Genomic DNA, 18,435 nt, shown 5'->3' with positions numbered 1-18,435 from the left:
AATAAATTTAATATAGGTGGTGGTGGTATAGGGGGATTAGATTAGGGGTTAACAATTTTAATATAGGTGACGGCGGTGTAAGGGGGTCAGATTAGGGGGTAGTACATATAATATAGGTGGCGGCGGTGTAGTGGGCTCACATTAGGGGTTAATATAGTTTAAATAGGTGGCAGCGGTGTAGGGGGATCATATTAGGGGGTAATATAGTTAATGTAGGTGGCGGCGGGGTAGTGGGCTCACATTAGGGGGTAAAACATTTAATGTAGCTAGCGGCGGTGTAGGGGGTCAGATTATGGGGTAATATAGATAATGTAGCTGGCAGCGGGGTCCGGAAGCAGCGGTTTAGGGGTTGATACATTTATTGTTAGGAGTGAGAGGGGGGATTGCGGATATAGGGGTATACGTGTCGGGCTATGTTTGGGAGGCATGTTAGACAGTAATGGGTGATTTTATAACTTAGTCAGTTTTTTTTATGCAGCGGCAGTTTCTAAAGTGCCGTAAGTCACTGGTGACTCCAGAAATTTGTACTTACGCAGATTTCTGGACATCGCTAGTTTGTCAGACTTACGGCACTTTAGCATCTGACAGCGCCATATATAAGATAGCTCGAGTTGCGAGCTGAAAATACGGGCGGCACAGGTTTCCACGCTTGCGCCGAAACCTGCGCCATATATCGGATCGTACCCTATATATCCATCTGTGGTCTCTTTATATACTGTTATTTTGGTTTAGGCCATCCACTGCAGTGGCATTAGTATTAACATCCTTGATCGTTTAGTATGCGGTTTTAGCAATAAATGCATTGCATGCTATTTGAACCGAAGTGTGTCTGTGTTTCATTGTTTGATACAATACATCAGCCTTGTTCTTGTTCTTTAGTACAATACATCAGCCTGTTTTATCCACATATTGGATTTAGAATAAGTTATTTTTGAGTGCTGCAATCCCCTATCTTTAACTCAGCATCTCATATAGCTCTGCTGTGTGAATATATATTTTTTCTCTAGAAAAAATATTCTGAATTTATATATATATATATACTGTATATCTAGTGTTCCAAGAAAAGACTGCACTTAATGGGCTTCAATAAAAAAATAACCTTAAATGATCCATGTTTAAGAAATGGAAAAAAGCATGATGTTTTGATGCTTTACTAGAATCTTTATCAAATTTCCCTATAAAGAAAAATCTTAAGGGCCCATTTATGAAAGTGTGAGCGGACATGATACAATGTAGAGTATCATGTCCGCCACACATTGATAAATGCCAACAGCATATGCTGTTGGCATTTTTTATTGCACAAGCAGTTCTTGTGAACTGCTTGTGTAATGCCGCCCCCTGCAGATGTACGGCCAATCGGCAGCTAGCAGGTGGTGTCAATCACCCCGATCGTGTAGGATCGGGCGGATTGATGTCCGCAGTCTCAGAGCAGGCAGACATCTTTAGACCGCTGCTTCTTAACTGCTCTTTCCCATGAGCCTGTAAGGCTCACGCGGAAAAAGGGGCATTAAGATCCATTCAGAGCTTGATAATTTGGCCCCTTAATGTAGAAGCATCACCAGTGTGATGCCCCAAATGAAGTCAAGACTACACTAAGGGGCAGATTTATCAAGCTCTATATAGAGCTTGATGCCCCTGCTTCTGAAGCAGCAGTCTAAAGAACGCTGTTCCATAATTTGTCCGTCTGCTCTGAGGCCGTGGACAGAAATCAACCCAATCGAATACGACACTTCCTGCTAGCGGCCGATTGGCTGGTGCAATGATAAATGCCGACAGCGTACGCATTTATTGCTGTGCAGCATGTCCGCTCGCACTGTTAAATATTCCCCTAAGACTTTTCTTTTTGGGGACATTTTATAAAGATGCTAATAAAGCATTTAAATATCATGTTTTTTCCCCTTTTTAAACACGGATCAATAAAGGTTATTTTTTATCGAAGTCCAGCGAGTGCAGTCTTTTATTGCAACACTGTATTTTGTCTGACATGTGCACCCCGGCTGCTGAATAATTAAGCTGTGGACTGGGAGTGCAAAACTACCTTGGAATCATATATATATCATGTTAGGTTTGTGCACGAGTAAGGGTGTTAGTTTTTTTACCCATTTTTTGTGATCCATTAAAGTCTATGGGGGAATACGTTAACGCGGTTGCGACATTTGAATAAAACTTTTACTTTCAACTTTTAATACGCACAGTACCCGATGCGAGCAAAAAGCTGACATCTAAAAGAGTTAGCATGCAAGCGGGAGAGATAAATAGCGCTCCACTCATAGGCCCATATTTATTAAGCTCCGTACGGAAGGGCCGTGTTTCTGGCGAGTCTTCAGACTCGCCAGAAACACAAGTTATGAAGCAGCGGTCTAAAGATCGAATACTATTGGGTTGATTGACACCTCCCTGCTGGCGGCCGATTGGCCGCGAGTCAGCAGGGGGCAGCGTTGCACTAGCAGTGTCGGATCAGGTTCGCAAGACCTTTGATAAATTGGGGCCATAATCTAGCCCAAAATGTATTTAGTGTTTAAAATTTCATTGAAGGGACATAATTCTATTTTTTAATATATGCATGGTATGGATCAGCCAATAATCACTGCATTGCATAATGTGTTTGTAAAATAAATGTTTTTAAATCTTTGAAATGGCAGTTGTGTTACCTTTATTATATACTGATTAAGAACAGAGAGGTATTAGCCTCTTCAATAAAAATTCATAGGCCACAAAATGAATCTGTTAAGCTAGCATGATTCACCCCCCTGTTTCCTGGCCGATAGCCAAATACGTTGGCGTCAGGTAACGGATGAGGAGCACGCTAAAATAAACAAACGTGTTTCAGCTTTTTAATACCGCTCAGTTCTTAATCAGTATATAATAAAGTTTCATTTTATAGTTTTATATATTTCAGTAGATTGAGTGCTTAAATCCCTTTTCTGTATTCTGCATGGTCACAGCAACAGCAGAAGAAGGTTATTAAATAATGTGCTACATGGTTCCTTCTCTGGCAGCCAATGAGTTAAAGCCATAGTAACCAAAGGCCCAACAGGTAATATTGTATTAACTTACACGGTGCAGATACAGCACTTACCTATGGTTCCTTCATAAACCTCAGACTCAATGCTCAGAAAACTGTTCACTTTCTTCACTGCACCAATCTGGACTTCCAGATCAGCCAAGTTCCTTACAACCCAGTTCATATAATTTGTCACCTAAATAAAGTGTCAGAAGCATTAGTGTAACATATGTAAAGTTCACACGGAGCACGCAAACATACAGACATCGCCCAAATCCCAACAACGTCAGATCATGATCATGCCCAGGAAGTTCAGGGCAAAACAAAGACTTGAAACAGAAAATGTCACATCAGTTACTGTATTTTATATATTCATTGTCCTGGGCAAGTTATCAACTATAAAAATCCCTTTCAAATACACTTAGGGGCAAAATAAAGTGAAGGGGGAGTCAGTTCCCATATAGAGAGAGAGCCATAATGGTGATGATGTAACATGATACGGTCATTTCATTACTACAGGAGTGATAAGTATAGGAGTCAGTAGAGGTAGGAACTATTAAAATAAGTTGAATTAATGGTTGTTGTAGAACTCTCTTTGATACACCTGAGGATGCACTGAGGATAATAAACAGTTAGGTTTCTCAGCCAGACAGCTAAACCAGCAAATAAATGATAATAATAATAATAATAATACTAATACTAATAATAATAATAATAATAATAATACTAATAATAATCTCTGCTTTGTAAAGACAAAGACAAACTAGTACTATGGGAAAACAAAATAAAGAAACTGTGCACTTTAATCCCTTAATGACCAAGGCCGTACAAGGTATTTCCTACTAAAAAACGGTCTTTAACAACATAGGATGTAATTGTACGTCTTTAGGGGTTTTAAGCGCTGGAAGTGATCGTGATCATTTCCAGACGCTTTCAGGGTATTGATGGCGATGGTGGCAATTGTTGGTGGAATGGGAAGGATAGGAGGGAGGCCCATCGCTGGAGGGGGGTGGGAGGAGGTGTGAGGTCCATGAGCGGGGCATGAGAGATCCGGGAGCGGGCATGAGAGATCCGGGAGCGGGCATGAGAGATCCGGGAGCGGGCATGAGAGATCCGGGAGCGGGCATGAGAGATCCGGGAGCGGGCATGAGAGATCCGGGAGCGGGCATGAGAGATCCGGGAGCGGGCATGAGAGATCCGGGAGCGGGCATGAGAGATCCGGACGGGGCGTGAGGGGTTGGGAGTGTATTGGACCGCTACAGGAGGGAGAGGGGGAGATACGTGTTGGGAAAGGAATCTGGGAGGGGGTAGGGTATTGAGGGGGGCAGCTACACTATAGAAAACATGTTTTTTTATTTATTTTAAAAACAACAACAACTAATTTGTAGCAAACAGACAGCTGCCAGTACCCAAGATGGCGGCAAATAGTTAGAGGGGCGAGGGTTATAGAGCTGTTTTGGGGGATTCAGGGAGGTTGGGGGCTAAGGGGGGGCCTACACTGCAGAATATATATATATATAAAAGCCTTTTATTTTAGTACTGACAGACTTTCTGCCAGTACTTAAGATGGGGGTGATAATTGTGGTGTGGGGGAGGGAAGAGAGCTGTTTGAGAGGGATTAGGGAGGTATCAAGGGGTGGGATGTGTCAGGTGGGAGGGTAATCTATACACTAAAGCTAAAATTAACCCTACAAGCTACCTAATTAACCCAGTCACTGCTGGGCATAATACAAGTGTGGTGCGCAGCTGCATTTAGCGGGCTTCTAATTACCAAAAAGCAATGTCAAAGCCATATACGTCTGTTATTTCTGCACAAAGGGGATCCCAGAGAAGCATTTAAAACCATTTGTGCTGTGATTGCACAAGCTGTTTGTTAATAATTTCAGTGAAAAACCTAAAGTTTATGAAAAAGTTAACAATTGGTCGCAATTGGCGTTGAAATGGTGGCATGAAATATACCACAATGGGCCTAGATCAATACTTTGGGTTGTCTACTAAAAACTATATACATGTGAATGGTTATTCAGGGATTACTGACAGATATCAGTGTTACAATGTAACTTTCACTAATTTTGAAAAATAAATAGTTTGGAAATGGCAAAATCCTACTTGTACTTATTGCCCTATAGCTTGCAAAAAACATTGGGTATTTCTAAACTCAGGACAAAATTTAGAAACTATTTAGCATGGGTGTTATGGTTGTAGATGCATAAGAGATTTTGGGAGTCAAAGTGTGTATTCAATTTTTTCATCATATTTTATCTTTTTTTTTTTTTATAGTAAATTATATGACATGATAAAAATAATGGTAACTTTAGATAGTCCACTGAATTGTAAAAAAAACAATATAAAATTGAAAATTACAGCTAAACACAAACACTGCAGAAATGTAAAAATAGCCCTAGTCCTTAACGGTAAGAAAATTGAACAATGGTCTGGTCACTAAGGAGATAAATATCTCTATCAAAGATATGACAGAAAACAATTTATTTTTTTTATTTTTTTTTCCTCATAGAAAAAAGGTTGTTACAGCTGTTTAATTAGATTTTTTTTTTTTTTAATTATCAGGAAGTTTATATACTGTTAAAGATGTAAGATGTAAGCACATACATCATTCTAAATTATTATTATTAATAACATCCGTATTAGTATTTACTTGTAAGCAGTGTCATGTGTAAGCACATACATCTGTATTAATATTATTATTATTATTCTTATTAATAATAACATCAGTATTGGGGGTCTATTTATGTAGGTGCACAGACATGATCCGCTATTGCGAATCATGTCTGCCGCACATTGATAAATGCTGACAGATTACCCTACCCATTGCCCTGAAAAAGGCATTCAGCTCTTTTACCTAAAGCCCAAAACCCTAATCTAAAAAAAAAACCCAAAAAAACCTAACACTAAAACACTAACCCCTGAAGATCCACTTACAGTTTCTGAAGTCTGGACATCCATCCTCATCCATGCGGCGAGAAGTCTTATCCAGGCTGGGAGAAGTCTTCATTCCGGCGGCACGAAGCGGAACCATCCTTGAAAACATCCGACGTGGAGCGTCCCCTTCATATCAGCCAATAGAATTTCATTACCTCTCATCCTATTGGCTGTTTTGAACAGTCAATAGGATTTCAGCAGCTCTTATCCTATTGGCTGATTTGAATTTCAAGAATCAAATCAGTTAATAGGAATGCAAGAGACGCCATTTTGAAAAGGCTCCCTTGCATTGAAGATCCGATGTAACGCGGGGACTATATAAAGAGGACGCTCCGTGCCGGATGTCTTCAAGGATGGATTCGCTTTTTTTTTAGATTAGGGATTTGGGCTTTAGGTAAAAGAGCTGAATGTCTTTTTCAGGGCAATGTAAAAGAGCTAAATGCCCTCTTAAGGGCAATGTCCATACAAATGCCCTTTTCAGGGCAATTGGTAGCTTAAATTTTTGTTAGAGTTAAGTTTTTTATTTTGGGGGGTTGGTTGGGTGGTGGGTTTTACTGTTGGGGGGTCTTTGTATTTTTTTCCAGGTTATTTCCAGGCTATTGGTAGTTTATTGTAGGCTAGCAGGTTTTTTTTATTTGGTGTGGGGGGGGCTTTTTTATTTTTATAGGGCTATTAGATTAGGTGTAATTGTTTTTATTTTTTTTGCAATTTCTGTCCGAGGACTGGATTCTGATTTGCTTATCAGTTGAAGAAGAAGGCAGCTACGTAATGGTGGGGGGAGTCCGGCATCCATATTTACCGGGTATTAGAGTAGTTACCGCCGCTGATTAGGACAGAAGCAAGGCGGCAAGGCAGGAGGGGTATAGTGTAGGCGGACCTCCATTTTGTTATTTTCAATATAAAAACATGTTAAAGTAAGTGTTGACTGTCCCTTTAAGGTAGGAAAAATCTGATTGGCTGATTCAATCAGCCAATCGGATTGAGCTCGCATTCTATTGGCTGATTGGAACAAACAATAGAATGTGAGTTCAATCCGATCGGCTGATTGGATCAGCCAATCAGATTGAACTTCAATCTGATTGGCTGATTGACTCAGCCAATCAGATTTTTCCTACCTTAATTCCGATTGGCTGATAGAATCCTATCAGCCAATCAGAATTTGAGGGACACCATCTTGGGTGACGTCCCTTAAAGGAACCGTCATTCATCGTTAGTCCGTCAGGGAAGGTGGATGTTCCGCGTCGGCGGTCTGAAGATGGAGCCGGAAGAAAGAAGATAGAAGATGCCGTGGAGGACCACATCGCCCGGATTGGATGATGAATTTGTCTCGACTGGGTGAAGACGGCTCAAGGTAGGGTGATCTTCAGGGGGTTAGTGTTAGGTTTTTTTAAGGGGGGATTGGGTGGGTTAGAGTAGGGGTATGTGGGTGGTGGGTTTTAATGTTGGGGGGGTTGTATTTTTATTTACAGGTAAAAGAGCTGATTACTTTGGGGCAATGCGCTGCAAAAAGCCCCTTTAAGGGCTGGTAAAAGAGCTGATTAATTTGTAATTTAGAATAGGGTAGGACATTTTTTATTTTGGGGGGCTTTATTATTTTATTAGGGAGCTTAGATTAGGTGTAATTAGTTTAAACTTAATGTAATATTTTTTTATTTTCTGTAATTTAGTGTTTTTTTTTTTAATTATAGATTAGTTTATTTAATTAAATGTAATTGTAGGTAATTGTAGCTAATTTATTTAATTAATTTAATGATAGTGTAGTGTTAGGTTTAATTGTAACTTAGGTTAGGATTTATTTTACAGGTAATTTTGTAATTATTTTAACTAGGTAGCTATTAAATAGTTAATAACTATTTAATAGCTATTGTACCTAGTTAAAATAAATACAAAGTTGCCTGTAAAATAAATATAAATCCTAAAATAGATACAATGTAATTATTATTTATATTGTAGCTATTTTCTAGGTAAGTATTTAGTTTTAAAAATGATTAATTTATTTAATTATAGGAATATTATTTTGTTTTATTTAAATTATATTTATGTTAAAGGGGTGTTAGGGTTAGGGTTAGACTTAGGTTTAGGGGTTAATCCATTTATTATAGTAGCAGCGACGTTGCGGGTGGGAGATTGTAGGTAGGTGGCGGCGATGTTAGGGACGGCAGATTAGGGGTTAATAATTTTTTATATAGTGTTTGCGAGGTTGGAGTGTGGCGGTTTAGGGGTTAATACATTTATTATAGTGGCGGCAAGGTCCGGTTGGCAGATTAGGGGTTAATAAGTGTAGTTAGGTAGAGGCGACGTTGGGGGGGCAGATTAGGGGTTAATAAATACAATGTAGGTGTCGGCGATGTTAGGGGAAGCAGATTAGGGGTTCATAGCTATAATGTAGGTGGCGGCGGTGTCCGGTCGGCAGATTAGGGGTTAAAATTTTTATTAGAGCGTTTGCAATGTGGGGGGGGGGGCTCGGTTTAGGGGTTCATAGGTAGTTTATGGGTGTTAGTATACTTTATAGCACAGAAGTTAAGAGCTTTATGTTCCGGCGTTAGCCCATAAAGCTCTTAACTACTGACTTTTTTTGGCGGTAGGAGTCTTGTCGGTAGAGGCTCTACCGCTCACTTGTTCCAATACTCCAAATACCAGCGTTAGGCAAATCCCATTGAAAAGATAGAATACGCAATTGACGTAAGGGGATCTGTGGTAGCCTGGAGTAGCGGAAAGGAAGTGAGCGGTAGACCCTTTCCTGGCTGACTCTAAATACCAGTGGGCGGTAAAAAGCAGCGTTAGGACCCCTTAACGCTGCTTTTGACGGCTTACGCCAAACTCTAAATCTAGGTGTAAGTTCTGATGTAAACAAACTGAACACACGTGATCGAGGTGAGCAGCAGTAGTAGGTGAGCAGTAGTAGTAGTAGGTGAGCAGTAGTAGTAGACGAGCAGCAGTAGTAGGTGAGCAGCAGTAGTAGGTGAGCAGGAGTAGTAGGTGAGCAGGAGTAGTAGGTGAGCAGCAGTAGTAGATGGGCAGCAGTAGTAGGTGATCAGTTTTAGTAGGTGTGCAGGTAGGTGATCAGTAGTAGTAGGTGCGCAGCAGTAGTAGGTGATAAGTAGCAGTAGGTAGACAGCAGTAGTAGGTGAGTAGCAGTAATAGATTATCAGTAGTATAAGATGAGCAGCAGTAGAAGGTGATCAGTAGTAGTAGGTGAGCAGCAGTAGTAGGTGATAAGTAGCAGTAGGTGGACAGCAGTAGTAGGTGAGTAGCAGTAGTAGATTATCAATAGTATTAGGTGAGCAGCAGTAGAAGGTGAGTAGCAGTAGTAGGTGATCAGTAGTAGTAGGTGGGCAGCCGTAGTAGGTGATCAGTAGCAGTAGATAGCCAGCTGTAGTAGGTGAGTAGCAGTAGTAGGTTATCAGTAGTAGTAGGTGAGCAGCAGTAGTAGGTGAGTAGCAGTAGTAGGTGATCAGTAGTAGTAGGTGAGCAGCATTAGTAGGTGATCAGTAGCAGTAGGTAGACAGCAGTAGTAGGTGAGCAGCAGTAGTAGGTGATCAGTAGTAGGTTATCAGTAGTAGTAGGTGAGCAGCAGTAGTAGGTGATCAGTAGTAGGTGGGCAGCAGTATTAGGTGAGTAGAAGGAGTAGGTGATCAGTAGTAGTAGGTGAGCAGCAGTAGTAGGTGAGCAGGAGTAGTAGGTGATCAGTAGTAGTAGGTGGGCAGCATTAGTAGGTTATCAGTAGTAGTAGGTGAGCAGCAGTAGTAGGTGATCAGTAGTAATAGGTGAGCAGCAGTAGTAGGTGATCAGTAGTAGGTGTGCAGCAGTATTAGGTGAGTAGCAGTAGTAGGCGATCAGTATTAGTAGGTGCGCAGGAGTAGTGGGTGGCAGCAGTAATAGGTGATCAATAGTAGTAGTTGGACAGCAGTAGTAGGTGAGCAGCAGTAGTAGGTGAGTAGCAGTAGTAAGTGATCAGTCGTAGTAGGTGAGCAGCAGTAGTAGGTGATCAGTAGTAGTAGTTGGGCAGCAGTAGTAGGTGAGCAGCAGTAGTAGGTGAGTAGCAGTAGTAAGTGATCAGTAGTAGTAGGTGAGCGCAGTAGTAGGTGATCAGTAGTAGATGGGCAGCAGTATTAGGTGAGCAGCAGTAGTAGGCGATCAGTATTAGTAGGTGCGCAGGAGTAGTGGGTGGCAGCAGTAATAGGTGATCAGTAGTAGTAGTTGGGCAGCAGTAGTAGGTGAGCAGCAGTAGTAGGTGAGTAGCAGTAGTAAGTGATCAGTAGTAGTAGGTGAGCGCAGTAGTAGGTGATCAGTAGTAGATGGGCAGCAGTATTAGGTGAGCAGCAGTAGTAGGTGGGCAGCATTAGTAGGTGATCAGTAGCAGTAGGTGAACAGCAGTAGTAGGTGAGCAGCAGTAGTAGGCGAGTAGCAGTAGTAGGGGATCAGTAGTAGTAGGTAGACAGCAGTAGTAGGTGAATAGCAGTAGTAGGTGAGTAGCAGTAGTAGGTGATCAGTAGTAGGTGAGCAGCAGTAGTAGGTGAGCAGCAGTAGTAGGTGGGCAGCATTAGTAGGTGATCAGTAGCAGTAGGTGAAAAGCAGTAGTAGGTGAGCAGCAGTAGTAGGTGAGTAGCAGTAGTAGGTGATCAGTAGTAGTAGGTAGACAACAGTAGTAGGTGAATAGCAGTAGTAGGTGAGTAGCAGTAGTAGGTGATCAGTAGTAGGTGAGCAGCCGTAGTAGGTGAGCAGCAGTAGTAGGTGGGCAGCATTAGTAGGTGATCAGTAGCAGTAGGTGAACAACAGTAGTATGTGAGGAGCAGTAGTAGGTGAGCAGCAGTAGTAGGTGATCAGTAGCAGTAGGAAGACAGCAGTAGTAGGTGAATAGCAGTAGTAGATTTTCAGTAGTAGTAGGTGAGTAGCAGTAGTAGGTGATCAGTAGTAGGTGTGCAGCAGTAGTAGATGTGCAGGTAAGTGATCAGTAGTAGTAGGTGAGCAACAGTAGTAGGTGATCAAAAGCAGTAGGTAGACAGCAGAAGTAGGTGAGTAGCAGTAGTAGATTATCAGTAGAAGTAGATGAGTAGCAGTAGTAGGTGATCAGTAGTAGGTGCGCAGCAGTATTAGGTGAGTAGCAGGAGTAGGTGATCAGTAGTAGTAGGTGAGCAGCAGTAGTAGGTGAGCAGGAGTAGTAGATGATCAGTAGTAGTAACTGAGTAGCAGTAGTAGTTGATCATTAGTAGTAACTGAATAGCAGTAGTAGGTGGGCAGTAGTAGTAGATGAACAGTAGTAGTGGGTGGGCAGTAGTAGTAGGTGAGCAGGAGTAGAAGGTGAGCATGAGTAGTAGGTGTGCAGCTTTAGTAGGAGAGCAGGAGTAGTAGGTGAGCAGGAGTAGTAGGTGAACAGGAGAAGTAGGTGAGCAGGAGAAGTAAGTGAGCAGGAGAAGTAGGTGAGCAGCAGTAGTAGGTGAGCAGCAGTAGAAGGTGAGCAGGAGAAGTAGGTGAGCAGGAGTAGTAGGTGAGCAAAAGTAGTAGGTGAGCAGGAGAAGTAGGTGAGCAGGAGTAGTAGGTGGGCAGCAGTAGTAGTAGGTGAGCAGCAGTAGTAGGTGAGCAGCAGTAGAAGGTAAGCAGGAGTAGTAGGTGAGCAGCAAAGGTAGGTGAGCAGCAGAAGAAGGTTGGCAGCAGTAGAAGGTGAACAGGAGTAGTAAGTGAGCAGCAGAGGAAGATGAGCAGTAGTAGTAGGTGATCAGTAGTAGTAGGCGAGCAGCAGTAGTAGGTGAGCAGTAGTAGGTGGGCAGCAGTATTAGGTGAGTAGCAGTAGTAGGTGATCAGTATTAGTAGGTGAGCAGGAGTAGCAGGTGAGCAGGAGTAGTAGGGTGGGCAGCAGTAGTAGGTGATCAATAGTAGTAGGTGAGCAGCAGTAGTAGGTGTGCAGTTAAGTGTTCAGTAGTAGTAGGTAGGCAGCATTAGTAGGTGATCAGTAGCAGTAGGTGGACAGCAGTAATAGGTGAGCAGCAGTAGTAGGTGAGTAGCAGTAGTAGGTGATCAGTAGCAGTAGGTGGAAAGCAGTAGTAGGTGAGTAGCAGTAGTAGGTGATCAGTATTAGTAGGTGATCAGTAGCAGTAGGTAGACAACAGTAGTAGGTGGATAGCAGTAGTAGGTGAGTAGCAGTAGTAGGTGATCAGTAGTAGGTGAGCAGCAGTAGTAGGTGAGCAGCAGTAGTAGGTGGGCAGCATTAGTAGGTGAGCAGTAGCAGTAGGTGAACAGCAGTAGTATGTGAGGAGCAGTAGTAGGTGAGCAGCAGTAGTAGGAAGACAGCAGTAGTAGGTGAATAGCAGTAGTAGATTTTCAGTAGTAGTAGGTGAGTAGCAGTAGTAGGTGAGTAGCAGTAGTAGGTGATCAGTAGTAGGTGTGCAGCAGTAGTAGATGTGCAGGTAAGTGATCAGTAGTAGTAGGTGAGCAACAGTAGTAGGTGATCAAAAGCAGTAGGTAGACAGCAGAAGTAGGTGAGTAGCAGTAGTAGATTATCAGTAGTAGTAGATGAGTAGCAGTAGTAGGTGATCAGTAGTAGGTGGGCAGCAGTATTAGGTGAGTAGCAGGAGTAGGTGATCAGTAGTAGTAGGTGAGCAGCAGTAGTAGGTGAGCAGGAGTAGTAGGTGATCAGTAGTAGTAACTGAGTAGCAGTAGTAGTTGATCATTAGTAGTAACTGAATAGCAGTAGTAGGTGGGCAGTAGTAGTAGGTGAACAGTAGTAGTGGGTGGGCAGTAGTAGTAGGTGAGCAGGTGAGAAGGTGAGCATGAGTAGTAGGTGTGCAGCTTTAGTAGGAGAGCAGGAGTAGTAGGTGAGCAGGAGAAGTAGGTGAACAGGAGAAGTAGGTGAGCAGGAGAAGTAAGTGAGCAGGAGAAGAAGGTGAGCAGCAGTAGTAGGTGAGCAGCAGTAGAAGGTGAGCAGGAGAAGTAGGTGAGCAGGAGTAGTAGGTGAGCAAAAGTAGTAGGTGAGCAGGAGAAGTAGGTGAGCAGGAGTAGTAGGTGGGCAGCAGTAGTAGTAGGTGAGCAGCAGTAGTAGGTGAGCAGCAGTAGAAGGTAAGCAGGAGTAGTAGGTGAGCAGCAAAGGTAGGTGAGCAGCAGAAGAAGGTTGGCAGCAGTAGAAGGTGAACAGGAGTAGTAAGTGAGCAGCAGAGGAAGATGAGCAGTAGTAGTAGGTGATCAGTAGTAGTAGGTGAGCAGCAGTAGTAGGTGAGCAGTAGTAGGTGGGCAGCAGTATTAGGTGAGTAGCAGTAGTAGGTGATCAGTATTAGTAGGTGAGCAGGAGTAGTAGGTGAGCAGGAGTAGTAGGGTGGGCAGCAGCAGTAGGTGATCAGTAGTAGGTGGGCAGCAGTATTAGGTGAGTAGCAGTAGTAGGTGATCAGTATTAATAGGTGAGCAGGAGTAGTAGGTGAGCAGGAGTAGTAGGGTGGGCAGCAGTAGTAGGTGATCAATAGTAGTAGGTGAGCAGCAGTAGTAGGTGTGCAGTTAAGTGTTCAGTAGTAGTAGGTAGGCAGCATTAGTAGGTGATCAGTAGCAGTAGGTGGACAGCAGTAATAGGTGAGCAGCAGTAGTAGGTGAGTAGCAGTAGTAGGTGATCAGTAGCAGTAGGTGGAAAGCAGTAGTAGGTGAGTAGCAGTAGTAGGTGATCAGTATTAGTAGGTGATCAGTAGCAGTAGGTAGACAACAGTAGTAGGTGAATAGCAGTAGTAGGTGAGTAGCAGTAGTAGGTGAACAGGAGAAGTAGGTGAGCAGGAGAAGTAAGTGAGCAGGAGAAGTAGGTGAGCAGCAGTAGTAGGTGAGCAGCAGTAGAAGGTGAGCAGGAGAAGTAGGTGAGCAGGAGTAGTAGGTGAGCAAAAGTAGTAGGTGAGCAGGAGAAGTAGGTGAGCAGGAGTAGTAGGTGGGCAGCAGTAGTAGTAGGTGAGCAGCAGTAGTAGGTGAGCAGCAGTAGAAGGTAAGCAGGAGTAGTAGGTGAGCAGCAAAGGTAGGTGAGCAGCAGAAGAAGGTTGGCAGCAGTAGAAGGTGAACAGGAGTAGTAAGTGAGCAGCAGAGGAAGATGAGCAGTAGTAGTAGGTGATCAGTAGTAGTAGGCGAGCAGCAGTAGTAGGTGATCAGTAGTAGGTGGGCAGCAGTATTAGGTGAGTAGCAGTAGTAGGTGATCAGTATTAATAGGTGAGCAGGAGTAGTAGGTGAGCAGGAGTAGTAGGGTGGGCAGCAGTAGTAGGTGATCAATAGTAGTAGGTGAGCAGCAGTAGTAGGTGTGCAGTTAAGTGTTCAGTAGTAGTAGGTAGGCAGCATTAGTAGGTGATCAGTAGCAGTAGGTGGACAGCAGTAATAGGTGAGCAGCAGTAGTAGGTGAGTAGCAGTAGTAGGTGATCAGTAGCAGTAGGTGGAAAGCAGTAGTAGGTGAGTAGCAGTAGTAGGTGATCAGTATTAGTAGGTGATCAGTAGCAGTAGGTAGACAACAGTAGTAGGTGAATAGCAGTAGTAGGTGAGTAGCAGTAGTAGGTGATCAGTAGTAGGTGAGCAGCAGTAGTAGGTGAGCAGCAGTAGTAGGTGGGCAGCATTAGTAGGTGAGCAGTAGCAGTAGGTGAACAGCAGTAGTATGTGAGGAGCAGTAGTAGGTGAGCAGCAGTAGTAGGAAGACAGCAGTAGTAGGTGAATAGCAGTAGTAGATTTTCAGTAGTAGTAGGTGAGTAGCAGTAGTAGGTGAGTAGCAGTAGTAGGTGATCAGTAGTAGGTGTGCAGCAGTAGTAGATGTGCAGGTAAGTGATCAGTAGTAGTAGGTGAGCAACAGTAGTAGGTGATCAAAAGCAGTAGGTAGACAGCAGAAGTAGGTGAGTAGCAGTAGTAGATTATCAGTAGTAGTAGATGAGTAGCAGTAGTAGGTGATCAGTAGTAGGTGGGCAGCAGTATTAGGTGAGTAGCAGGAGTAGGTGATCAGTAGTAGTAGGTGAGCAGCAGTAGTAGGTGAGCAGGAGTAGTAGGTGATCAGTAGTAGTAACTGAGTAGCAGTAGTAGTTGATCATTAGTAGTAACTGAATAGCAGTAGTAGGTGGGCAGTAGTAGTAGGTGAACAGTAGTAGTGGGTGGGCAGTAGTAGTAGGTGAGCAGGTGAGAAGGTGAGCATGAGTAGTAGGTGTGCAGCTTAAGTAGGAGAGCAGGAGTAGTAGGTGAGCAGGAGTAGTAGGTGAACAGGAGAAGTAGGTGAGCAGGAGAAGTAAGTGAGCAGGAGAAGAAGGTGAGCAGCAGTAGTAGGTGAGCAGCAGTAGAAGGTGAGCAGGAGAAGTAGGTGAGCAGGAGTAGTAGGTGAGCAAAAGTAGTAGGTGAGCAGGAGAAGTAGGTAAGCAGGAGTAGTAGGTGGGCAGCAGTAGTAGTAGGTGAGCAGCAGTAGTAGGTGAGCAGCAGTAGAAGGTAAGCAGGAGTAGTAGGTGAGCAGCAAAGGTAGGTGAGCAGCAGAAGAAGGTTGGCAGCAGTAGAAGGTGAACAGGAGTAGTAAGTGAGCAGCAGAGGAAGATGAGCAGTAGTAGTAGGTGATCAGTAGTAGTAGGTGAGCAGCAGTAGTAGGTGAGCAGTAGTAGGTGGGCAGCAGTATTAGGTGAGTAGCAGTAGTAGGTGATCAGTATTAGTAGGTGAGCAGGAGTAGTAGGTGAGCAGGAGTAGTAGGGTGGGCAGCAGTAGTAGGTGAGCAGCAGTAGTAGGTGTGCAGTTAAGTGTTCAGTAGTAGTAGGTAGGCAGCATTAGTAGGTGATCAGTAGCAGTAGGTGGACAGCAGTAATAGGTGAGCAGCAGTAGTAGGTGAGTAGCAGTAGTAGGTGATCAGTAGCAGTAGGTGGAAAGCAGAAGTAGGTGAGTAGCAGTAGTAGGTGATCAGTATTAGTAGGTGATCAGTAGCAGTAGGTAGACAGCAGTAGTAGGTGAGTAGCAGTAGTAGATTATCAGTAGTAGTAGGTAAGCAGCAGTAGTAGGTGAGTAGCAGTAGTAGGTGATCAGTAGTAGGTTATCAGTTGTAGTAGGTGAGCAGCAGTAGTAGGTGATCAGTAGCAGTAGGTAGACAGAAGTAGTAGGTGAGTAGCAGTAGTAGGTGATCAGTAGTAGTAGGTGAGCAGCAGTAGTAGGTGAGCAGGAGTAGTAGGTGATCAGTAGTAGTAGGTGGGCAGCATTAGTAGGTGAGCAGCAGTAGTAGGTGAGTAGCAGCAGTAGTTGAGCAGTAGTAGTAGGTGAGCAGTAGTAGTAGGTGATCAGTAGTAGGTGGGCAGTAGTATTAGGTGAGTAGTAGGTGATCAGTATTAGTAGGTGATCAGTATTAGTAGGTGAGCAGGAGTAGTAGGTGGGCAGCAGTATTAGGTGATCAAAAGTAGTAGGTGAGCAGCAGTAGTAGGTGTGCAGGTAAGTGATCAGTAGTAGTAGGTGGGCAGCATTAGTAGGTGATCAGTAGCAGTAGGTAGACAGCAGTAGTAGGTGAGTAGCAATAGAAGGTGAGCAGTATAGTAGTAGGTGAGCAGCAGTAGTAGGTGATCAGTATTAGGTGGGCAGCAGTATTAGGTGAGTAGCAGTAGTAGATGATCAGTAGTAGTAGGTGAGCAGCAGTAGTAGGTGAGCAGCAGTAGAAGGTGAGCAGGAGTAGTAGGTGGGCAGCAGCAGTAGGTGGGCAGCAGTAGTAGGTAAGCAGGAGTAGTAGGGGAGCAGCAGTAATAGGGGAGCAGCAGTAGTAGGTGGGCAGCTGTAGTAGGTGATCAATAGTAGTAACTGAGTAGAAGTAGTAGGTGAGCAGTAGTAGTAGCTGAGCAGTAGTAGTAGTAGGAGGGCAGTAGTAGTAGGTGATCAGTAGTAGTAACTGAATAGCAGTAGTAGGTGTGCAGCAGTAGTAGGTGAGCAGTAGTAGTAGGTGAGTAGTAGGTGAGCAGTAGTAGTAACTGAATAGCAGTAGTAGGGGAGCAGCAGAAGTTGGTGAGCAGTAGTAGTAGGTGGGGAGTAGTAGTAGGTGAGCAGTAGTAGTAACTGAGTAGTAGTAGTAGGTGAGCAGTAGTAGTAAGTTAGCAGGAGTAGTAGGTGGGCAGCTATAGTAGGTGAGCAGCAGTAGTAGGTGATCTGTAGTAGTAACTGGAATGTCTAATACAATAAACAGCACCTGGGAATAATACTCATCTAGTGTCATAGAAAAGATCATACAGCATATCAATGTGACAATAACTGGGGTGGCACTGACCGTTAATGCATAAGTAAGGCCCAAGCCGACCATCGCAGATGTAATCCCCTGATGTACAGAAGCAACTGCAGCCGTGAGGACAATGCACGCTCCCAGGTAATCCTAAAGGAAACACAGTATATCAGTGGCGCATTATTCCTTTATATTCCACATGCAGAACCTGTAACTGGCCACCGGAGGTGCTGAGAGGTAAACAAACCTATTTACACAAGTATAATGGTGTCACATCTCAAGTATTCAGGTGTTTACAGAGTTAAATTACTCTCATCTCACCCTCTTACACAAACAGCCATCATCTTAATGTAATTCTTATAGGTAATATCTGCAATAGCCTCTTTATGAGACGTTTTGTTTTATTCCTATAAACCTCAGAGATTGTAACATTAGTGGCATAATCTGTATGTATATATCTAATGTCAAGTCATATTGTTGCCTCTATCTGACTCTGTTCCTACATAATTGCATTTGTTTTGACATCTCCAAGCCTTGGTTACAATATAGTGTGTTTTCTCTAGCTGCAAACTGTTGTACAGAAATCACATGTACAAGACCTGATAATGACATTGCCGTACTGTAAGGTTCTAATTCCCGACTCCTCAGTTCACTCACAAAGTGCAGACTAAAAGAAACAGGACTAGATTACAAGTGGAGCCCAAATATATTAGCACTATATGAAATAACAACGCTCAAACTAAATATATTATACAAGTTAAATCAGTAGCACTTCTATTCTTTTGCTTATGTTACAAGTTAAATCAGTAGCACTCCTATTCTTGTGCTTATATTACAAGTTAAATCAGTAGCTCTCTTATTCTTGTGCTTATATTACAAGTTAAATCAGTAGCGCTCCTATTCTTGCGCTTATATTACAAGTTAAATCAGTAGCGCTCCTACTCTTGCGCTTATATTACAAGTTAAATCAGTAGCGCTCCTATTCTTGCGCTTATATTACAAGTTAAATCAGCAGTGCTCCTATTCTTGTGCTTATATTACAAGTTAAATCAGTAGCGCTCCTATTCTTGCACTTATATTACAAGTTAAATCAGTAGCGCTCCTATTCTTGTGCTTATATTACACGTTAAATCAGTAGCACTCCTATTCTTGTGCTTATATTACAAGTTAAATCAGTAGCGCTCCTATTCTTGTGCTTATATTACAAGTTAAATCAGTAGCGCTCCTATACTTGTGATTATATTACACGTTAAATCAGTAGCACTCCTATTCTTGTGCTTATATTACAAGTTAAATCAGTAGCGCTCCTATTCTTGTGCTTATATTACAAGTTAAA

At 43.0% G+C, this 18,435-nt stretch overlaps 1 protein-coding gene across 2 annotated transcripts in view; it reads right to left on the bottom strand.

Moving 5' to 3' along the window:
* The window catches only part of ABCC9 (ATP binding cassette subfamily C member 9), a gene marked incomplete in the record, with an annotated part of 749,052 nt that overhangs the window by 132,350 nt on the left and 598,267 nt on the right, over positions 1-18,435 (bottom strand). For both annotated transcript variants that reach the window (XM_053719116.1, XM_053719117.1), the window contains 2 exon segments: positions 3,080-3,200; positions 17,148-17,249. In XM_053719116.1, the coding sequence (XP_053575091.1) occupies positions 3,080-3,200; positions 17,148-17,249 (223 nt within the window).

This window comes from Bombina bombina, chromosome 6, assembly GCF_027579735.1.
Source record: "Bombina bombina isolate aBomBom1 chromosome 6, aBomBom1.pri, whole genome shotgun sequence".
Lineage (NCBI taxonomy): Eukaryota > Metazoa > Chordata > Amphibia > Anura > Bombinatoridae > Bombina > Bombina bombina.
This window is presented reverse-complemented; position numbering and strand designations above follow the sequence as displayed.